The sequence below is a fragment of the Cololabis saira genome, chromosome 22, assembly GCF_033807715.1.
Source record: "Cololabis saira isolate AMF1-May2022 chromosome 22, fColSai1.1, whole genome shotgun sequence".
Lineage (NCBI taxonomy): Eukaryota > Metazoa > Chordata > Actinopteri > Beloniformes > Belonidae > Cololabis > Cololabis saira.
The window spans coordinates 3374932-3384720 of NC_084608.1; the positions used below are offsets into that span (position 1 = coordinate 3374932).

The 9789-nt window shown below is 42.2% G+C and overlaps 1 protein-coding gene across 6 annotated transcripts in view; it reads left to right on the forward strand.

Annotated features, from left to right (window-relative positions):
- The window catches only part of LOC133423495 (histone-lysine N-methyltransferase 2C-like), a 128253-nt gene extending 127004 nt beyond the window's left edge, over window positions 1-1249 (forward strand). For all 6 annotated transcript variants that reach the window (XM_061713682.1, XM_061713683.1, XM_061713686.1 and 3 more), the window contains one exon: window positions 245-1249. In XM_061713682.1, the coding sequence (XP_061569666.1) occupies window positions 245-337 (93 nt within the window). In that variant the 3' untranslated portion in view covers window positions 338-1249. The remainder of the gene's footprint in view (window positions 1-244) is intronic.
- The last annotated feature ends 8540 nt before the right edge of the window (window positions 1250-9789 follow it).

Here is a 9789-nt window from a genome sequence, read left to right on the forward strand (position 1 = left end):
AATGTAAATCCATACAATACCTGCTGAAATGAAGCTAGAGGGGATTAATGGGAGCATTTAAAATAATGTTTTTATTTAAAGTAACTCAATAGTTACTTTTCATAGTAACGCATTACTTTTTGGTCTAAGTAACTGAGTTACTGAGTTATTTTTTAAATGAAGTAACTAGTAACGGTAACTAGTTACTATTTTTCAGTAACTAGCACAACACTGGTGTGTACTGACACCTCCCTCTCCTCCACAGCTCTCTTACGACTACAAGTTTGACCTGGAGGACGATCAGCACAAGATCCCGTGTCACTGTGGAGCCGTCAACTGCCGCAAATGGATGAACTGAACTCTTTCTCTCTCTCTGTCACACACACACACACACACACACACACACACACACACACACAGGCAGCTCTCTCTCTTGGTGCTGAAGCTACATGTTGATTGCCCACACTGCTTCATGGGCCGAGCTCATATCAGCTCATCTTGATTAATAATGATAAAGCTGATCGATTTGAATAATAATAATAATAATGGGATGATTGACAGCTGAGGGGGCGGGGTTATATAGCTGGGTGGGCGGGGCCTTATAGGGGGACTCCAAGCCGTAATGTTGTTGATTGACAGCTGGAAGCGGGGCTTGAGAAGAGGCTGGTCCTCTGTGTACATGTATGTAAATGTGAGTGTAAACGCCACTGAAATACAGAATGTCGTCCTTGAACTTGCACTAAAACACAAAAATGACAAAAAAATAACTAAAAACACCAACATACTTGATTCCACGAGTCCCCCCTTCCTCCTCTTCCTCCCCCATCTTTGATAATTTCCTGTAAAATAAGAGTTTTTTTTCTTTTTTGTATTTATTACTGAATGAAGCTATTTTCTAAAGCTGCGGTGCATTCAAGGTCCTGAGTGGCAGCGTGTAAATATCTGTACCATACATGAAAAATTCAGACACAATGTTTGGGAATCACTCCACTGAGAAGCCCCTCACCCTCCTCATCCTCCTTGGTTCCTGCAGCTGAGTGTTGATTGGACGGGACCCCCCCCCGGGGGGGAGTCCCCGGGGGGGGGTCCTGCAGCCTGTACATAGAAGATTTTGTGAGACTCAGCTGATGTGTACAGATGGATGACACCGAGCCTTGTTTTTGTTTTTTATTAACAGATGTAAAAGTGATGATGTTTTTGTTTTGGGGAAATATGGTGAATCTGATTTAGAATCATTTACAGAAAATAAAATATTTTACTTTTCAAGAAATGGCCCAAGTGCGTTTGTTTGTTGGTTTTATTAAGGATCCGCATGAGCATTAGCCACAGCTTTAGCTATTCTTCCTGGGGTCCGACACACACACAACACACAAATCAACACTTAAAGAGCATATTGCAGGTTTGGGTTTTATGAAAAATGATACCTGACCTTATGTGAAAATGACTATGTGAGAAGTTAATGTAGGATTTAATATGTTTTACAAGACATAAGGGCACGTATTTAGAGGAAAAAGTGTCTGATTTTAGCCAAGCTCCTACAAACGCTTTTTTTTTCGAACACAGCGTCATATGACGTCACGCCAGGGAGACGTCTCCACAGCTGCCCCATCTGACTGTGCAGACCCCGTACACACGTAGCCGGGTATCTGCTAAACCCAAGATATTTTCCTACGTTTGGACCTGTCATCCACATGAAAACGCAAATAAACGAATGTTTAAAAAAACTCCAGGCAAATTGAAGATTTTTGAAAACTCCGTTTATGTAGATGAGTGTAGACCTGGTGTAAACAGAGACAACCGGAGTTTTGCGTTTTCAAATGTCACATTATGCTCCAAAACAACAACAAATCTGCTCTGAGTCTGACGGTCTCTGCTCTTGACCACCGTTACACCGACGCAGAGCCTACGCCGTAGGGTACGCGGCGACGCGCAGCCGCTGCGTTGATTTAACGCGGCAGCTCCGTGGCGGGACACGGGGGGACTCGAGCTCGTTACCCGAGAAGGAGACGTCGCTCCCGGGGAAGCTGCGCAGGAGGCCGGAAGACCAGATGATCTACAGGTTAGAATGCTTATGAATGTGGTCGAAAACGCAGATCTTCGGTTCTGTGTGGAAGGTTTATTTTTTAACAACGATGTAATGTGGATACAAATTATTTTGTAAACGAAGGGGGGGAAATTTTCGGTTTTAAAAATACCCGGCTATTTCGGATGCATTTAATCAGAAAAAATAAGATAATAAGCCTGTTTTCTGTTTAGAAAGTACAAACGTAGACAGATTACAAGTACTCACCCATCTTTTAGGAGTTATTTTCAGAGTTTCTTTCAAGAGCACGGGCGGGTGCTGCGGTGAATAAAGGCTGATTTATGGTTCCGCGTAAAATCGACGGCGTAGTCTACGGTGTAGGGTACGCGGCGCACGCAGCGTTCTGTGCGTCGCCGCGTAACCTACGCCGTAGGGCTGCGTTGGTGCAACGCGGACCCATAAATCAGCCTTTTAAAAAGCGAGTTTCAGCTGTCAATCAAAAGAACGTGGGGGGCCTAACGGGTTGGTAATTATAAGGCTGTGGCCCGTCATATTGGTGTGAATACACATTCACAACCTCTTCAGTGTCACAACTAACATTAAGATCCATTATTTTTCCTATTGTTGAAATTCACTGCGCTCCCTCCCAATACGTCACTTCCGGTTCAGCTTTTTCAGATGCGGAAGTAAAATACTCTCACAAAAACAACTCTGGAGGTCACTGTAGTATATATTTATGCGTATTTCAATGAAAATTCAGTTCCTACATTATTTTCCTACACATTGATTCACAGGGGTCTCCAACCTGCAATATGCTCTTTAAGTTTGTGACCAAAGACAATGTTGAGCAGGAGACACAGACAGACATGTCTCCTGAAGATTGTGATTTTGAGGCCAAGGGGTGTTAACACCAGCCAAAATACTGATGTGAGTCTAGGACAAAGTCGGGGACGGTCACAGGCAGCTACAACCAAACACAATCAGACTAACCATGAGCATAAGAGGTTTCCTTCCAGAGTGAGAAAGAAGCCAGGTTATCTGACTGATTTAGTGTTAGACGATGAGAGTGATGATCAGGTACTCGTCAACATTGATTACTGTTACAGAATACTGTGTGACGTACCGCTGACATTTACAGATGCTGTACCCTCACCTGACTCAAAATAATGGGTTAATGCTATGGATGGAGAGATGCACTCACTAAGAGAAAATAACACATTTACCAACTTGCCTGAGGGTAAGAAAGCAGTGGGGGGTAGATGGGTGTATGCTCTTAAAAATAATGTTGATGGTCCTAACAGGTACAAAGTGAGATATGTCGCAAAAGGATACAGTCAAAAAGAGGACGTGGACTATGGTGAAACATTTCCACCTACAGCTAATCTGACTAGTATCAGAGTGTTAATGCAGAAAGCAGCACAGGAAAACCTGATTCTCCATCAGACGGATGTCAAAGCTGCGTATCTACACGCACCAATAGACTGAGATTTATCTCAAACAGCCAGAGGGATATGAAGTGGAACCTAGTACAACTGAGAAGTTGGTGTACAAACTACAAAAGTCATTGTACGGACTCAAACAGTCTGGCAGAAATTGGAACAAGACCTTACACGACTATCTGAGTGAAAACAACTTTGTGCAGAATCCTGCTGATCATTGTGTTTACACAAGACAAACAGGAAATGAGAAAGTGGTCATGATAATATGGGTTGATGATGTAATTATTGCTGCGAGTGATGAGAATGCATTGAAAGAATGTGAAAGAAATGTTAACAGCCAGGTTCAAGATGAAGGACTTAGGGAAACTGAAACATTTTCTTGGGATCGATTTTAAACAGAGTGATAAATGTGTAAAGATGTCACAAAAGAAATATGTCGAAAAAATACTTGAAAGGTTTAATATGCAACACTGTAAACCTAGAGCGACGCCTTGCAAACAAAAACTGAACTACATTGATGATGCAGAAAAGATTAGTGATGCCAGAAGATACATAGAAGCTGTAGACAGCCTGATCTATTTAACTACATGTACAAGACCAGATCTGAGTTTTATGGTAAGCAAACTGACACAGTATTTCTCTGAGCCAACAGAAGAACAGTGGACTACTGTAAAGCAGGTACTAAGATATCTGAAAGGCACAGTTGACAAAGAATTGTGTTACAGGAATACATGTGATGATTACAAACTAGGACTACAAGCATACAGTGATGCAGATAATATATTGTGCATTGTATAAGCTTAAAAGAGGACGGTCCTTTGATATCGTGGAAAACCAAAACGCAGCCAACTGTTGCCCTTTCTACCTGTGAAGCAGAGTATATGGCTTTAGCCACAACCATACAGGAGTGTATGTATTTGGCACAACTGCTAGAAGTCAAAGTCAAAGTAGCTTTATTGTCAATTCTTCACATGTCAAGACATACAAGGAATCGAGAGGACGTTTCCCACTTCCCTCGGTGAAACATATAAAGTGCGCAGGCACAACAGATAGACAGACATTCTTAAAAAGTTAAAAAGTTCACAATAAATAAATACATTTACTAGTACTAAGATGAGTGCAAAAGGCAATTTTTGTAAAAAAAAAAAAAAAGAAACATTCCTTAGGGTGTATTTGGACATTGTATGCAGTATTTAGACATAAACAGTAAAGTAAAGTGACACAGTGGTGATATTAGAAGAGACAGTTGTTTCATAGTCCTGAGTGTTCATGGGGGGGGGGGATCTCAGTTCAGTTCCCCGTCAGTCTGGAGGATCTGGCTGGGGGGAGTGAGGGGAGAGAATTTAGCATCCTGACCGCTTGGTGTGTGAAGCTGTTACTGAGTCTGGTGGTGCGGCAACGGAGGTTCCTGTACCTTCTACCTGAGGGTAGGAGGCTCCTGTACCTTCTACCTGAGGGTAAGGGGCTCCTGTACCTTCTACCTGAGGGTAGGAGGCTCCTGAACCTTCTACCTGAGGGTAGGAAGCTGAACAGACTGTGTGCGGGGTGGCTGGTGTCGCTCGCAATGGAGATAGCTTTCCGGGTGAGGCGGGTGGTGTAGGTGTCTTTCAAGGAAGGGAGTGGGGCACCTATGATCTTCCCAGCTGTGTTCACACAGAAGGTATGGACAAATACCAGTACACACCACCCAAGGTTTATGAGGATAACCAGGGGACAATAGCTTTGGCTAAGAACCCCGTAAGCCGACAGAGATGTAAGCACATTGACATAAAATACCACTTTATAAGGTCAAGTGTGAACAACGGAAAGATAAGTCTGGAGTATTGTCCAACAGATCAGATGATAGCAGATGTGATGAGGAAACCTGCAACAAAGTTTAAGTTGTTAGAGTTTGCAAAATGTATGTTTGGAGATTAAGCAAGTAAGGAAAGTTTTACATGATGTAAGGTAGAGAACCTTATTTTGTTTTTGTTTTGAGGGATTAACACTTTTAGTGCAAGTGGGGGTGTTAATATATATGAATTAATGTGCCCTCAATTGCACATAATGTTTAGTTTATTAATACAGACACAAATGTTAATGTTATGTGATGACGGACAATCAGATGTCTGGGAGTTGACATGTGATGTGGAGGTTTTATTAATGGGTTTGTCTCAATAAAGCTTTCAGAGAGTTCCAGCCACGAGTAAGACTGATGCCTCAGTTATTGTTCAACAACTCTTATTCGGTTTATCACTGGGTGTTCACGCAGAGCCGCTGAGCTTTCAGACTCTGACAACATACACAATGCTTATTTGATTTTACTGTTTATATAGGTTCTGTTTTATGTGCAAATAAACTAAACTAAACTAAACTACAATCTACAAGCAGAGGTCGTTAACTTCTGCCTCAAAAATCATTTATTCAGACGTCATTGGGCTAACATAAAGCCCTTTCTATTTTTACATTATTTGTATTGCTAACAAGTGATATTATAGTTATATTATATCATTAGATTGATCCAGTTTCATTATAATGAAACCCATCAGTTAAAAAACAAAAAAAAAAAAAAAAAACTTTCACACGAAACACCTTCCAGAGCCCAGAAAACAAATCCAATAACAGAGAGGTGTTGGAGTGTGTAGAAGCACAATTATTCAAAAAGTAGCGGCTCGAATAAACGAATGATGATTGCACGAAAAAAAGAACAAGAACTGTAATAGCACAAACCCGCCACTGGGTGGAGCCAAAGCGCCGTCGAAGTCCACGCAAGCTCTTCAGATGGTTTTATTATTTGGTGCTTAAACACTTCTCATTCACAGGTTTCATATGTACGGAAGAGCGTTAAGCCGGAGATATACTCTACGCACGTAACCTGCGTAGCCTGCGTAGCCTGCTTTGTGTCTGTTCATGCTCCACTGCGTACGTCGCGTAACACCCGAGTAGAGCCTGTCATACCGATGGTGACCGATAGGGGGCAGTAAGCAGAGCAACAGTTGGAAAAGCTACTTATATTAAGTAGCAGAAGTAGTAGCAGCAGCAGCGGTAGCAGATTAGAAAAACGAACACTTTTACAGGACAATATTGGATGATGTAGGAGATTATAACATCGTGTGAATGTGTATGAGTGTGTATGAATGTTTGTGGTGGTCGGAGGGGCCGTTTGGCGCGATATGGCAGCCACGCTCCCGTCAGTCTGCAGGGCAGCTGAGCTGCGGCTACAAACGGAGCTAACACCGGGGAGAATGTGTGTGAATGAATAATGATCTCTGTAAAGCTCTGGGTGCCTAGAAGGAAGCTAAAGAAAACCATAACATTATTATTATTATTATTACTCTTTTTTTAATGTGTATTACTTATTTATATTACTGTTTTACCCCCTTCCCTGTGTGTGTGTGTGTGTACTTCTGCTACGTGAGTTTCCCCGTTGAGGGAGTAATAATAAAGGACTATTTTATCTTATCTTATTATTATTGCTTATTATCAAAAGTGGATAGTCTTTCCAGACTAATTTATCCAGCATTCTCCTCACCCATCTCAACAAGAATGACGAAACAATAAATCCAGTTAATTTTAGGTTCATATGGAGAAGTAGATGTCAATATATAAGAAAGATTAACATGGTCAAAAAATGTATTGTTCCTAATATGATTCCAAGTCATTCAATAGTATTTTTATTGAAAAACAGAGTATTTAAAATAAAATAAGTCCCGTCAATTGACTCCTGGCTCCCGGCTCCGCTTCCTCCCGGCTCCGGGAGGCACCGAGGCTCGGCGCGTACCTCCGCCGGGGGTCGGTCGCCGGGGGTCGGTCGCCGGGGCTCGGTCGCCGGGGCTCGGCGGCCGGGGCTCGCCATCCGCGGTACTCCCGGGGACTCTAGTCCCGCAGCACCAGTGAGTATTTTGACCGGAGAGATTATAAAATACCGGACTTCGGCATATTTTACCGGACAACGGAAACCCTGGGGGGAAGTTAAATATTGCATAAATATATGCACGGGGAACTTTCTCCAGGGGAGAGCAGCATAATCGTGCCAGCCGGGATCAGACCGGGAACAGCGATACTAGCAGACAGAGCGAGAACTGCAGGTCGCGTACGCGTTCAGTGTCTTTTTGAGAACGTGCACGTCGACGCGTCAAATGTACGCAGGATACGCAGGATACGCGAGACGTGACGTCACGCGTATCCTGCGTCTCGCGTACGCGTTCTGAACTGCAAGTATAAACGCGGCTTAAGGGCCAGGCAGGAGAAAAATAAAAATAATATTTTAGAGGAGGAAGATTTCTTTTTCATTATGCACTTCGAGAAAAAAGTCGAAATGTTCAGAAAAAACGTGAAATGTTGAGGATAATGTTGAAGTACAATTTCAAGAAAAAAGTCAAAAATTTCAAGAAAAAAGTCAAATGTCGAGATTAATGTTGAAGTACAATTTCAAGGAAAAAGTCGAAATGTTGAGAAAAAAGGCGAAATTTCGACTTTATTCACGAAATTGTATTAATCTCGACATTTCGACTTTTTTTTCAACATTTCGACTTTCCTCTTTAAGTGCACAATAAAAAAAAAATCTTTCCCTCGCAAATATTTTTTCCCTTGCATGGCCCTGATACTCTTCCGTACATATGGATATGTATCATAATAGGTGATATTAAAATGCAGCTTATATTATTTGATATACGTGCTCCGACACTCACCTGAATCTTGGTGCCATTTTTCCCAGTTAAAGTGCAGCTCATCTCCTTCAGCGTCTAGCGTCGTCTGAGCCGACAGGATGCTGGACAGTCGCATGTTTCATACCTGTGGGCATCATTAACACTCCTGAATTCATTCAGTATCATTTTCCTTTCTCTATTCCATTTAATTATTACTTTTTATTCAACCATTTACTTTGAAACACAGCTGTATTTACTTCCTAGACAGCTGTATCCAGAGGCCTGTGCCGACCCCCCTCCAGCAGCGACACCAGGCCTTGTGCCTCGTCAGCCGCCAGCTAAGCTTCCATCTTTCCAGCAGGAGTGGAGTCGTTATGCTCAGTACCCGAGTTGTAAAAAACAATCAGGGGGGATGGTGGATTTTATCATATGGGGACAGATAATTTGTGCTGATTACAAATAATATAATATATTACAAATAATAGCAGTGACCAAAACACCTGCAGAAATACTGCAGGAATGACATAGCAGCAGTTAAATGCAGCCTTCTGTAAGCTTTAAATATCCACTGGGCTTACATCAAATACATCAAAACACAACAATAAAAAACACTTTTCTGAACTTATCAATATGACTCTGTCCTTCACAGGATAAGTTACATGGATCACTGCAAAAACTCACAATCTTAACAAGAATATTTGTCTTATTTCTAGTTAAAATGTCTCATTTTAGTAAAAAAAATCTCATTACACTGAAAACAAGACTCATCACTGGAAAAAACAACAATTTTCACCTGTTTTAAGTAGATTTTCACTTGAAATAAGTAGAAAAATCTGCCAGTGGAACAAGATTTTTTTGCTTGTAATAAGAAGATAAATCTTGTCCCACTGGCAGATTTTCCTACTTATTTCAAGTGAAAATTTACTCGAAACAGGTGAAAATTGTCAAATAAGTTATTTTTCTGGTGTTATTTTTCTGGTGATGACTCTAAATGTTGAAATAGCAGTAAAACCACATTCATTGATGAAATGACATAAGGGATGGAAAGGAGGGATGGCAGTTTTACAGGGGGGATGATTTGGACCGTTTTTATTTCAGGGGGGATGCCACCACCCTCATCCCCCCTCATCCCCCCTCAACTCCAGTACTGGTTATGCTTCATCCGAGGCCCCCCCACGAACCGGCATGTCAGAGGTGGAGGCCCCCTGACTCTCTGGTGGCATCGTCCTCAGCCCCCCCTCATTCCCGCCCAGCCTCCCGCCTCACCTGACCTCTCTCTGTTCTCCTGGATGCCCCAGAAGACGTGGCCGCTCCCTCTCGTCTGTGTCGTCCAGCCTGTGGTAAGCTCAGGCTAACAGCAGCTGATTAAAATGCATCTGTTGGACAAACACGTAAATGTGGACGTTCATGAAAATACCAGAGTTCATCTGGTTTCATCTGTAAACGCTACATTAAGTCTCTGTTCATGTGAAATGTATAAGAATTATAAACTATAAAATAATCCATCTGTCTTGTTGAGGTAAAAAGAGGTTTCCTTGTAAACTGGAGTCTGATATAAAAGGGTTAAATCCAGAGTTGGTCCTCTTCCTGGAACCTGGTGCTGATGAACCTCCCTCTTCTTCCTGCTGTCAGACCAGCAGATCCAGTCGGACCAGTTTCCTGGTTCCCTCCCCTGCAGATCTGCAGCTATAAGACGGGTCTGAACAACACAAGCTGAACA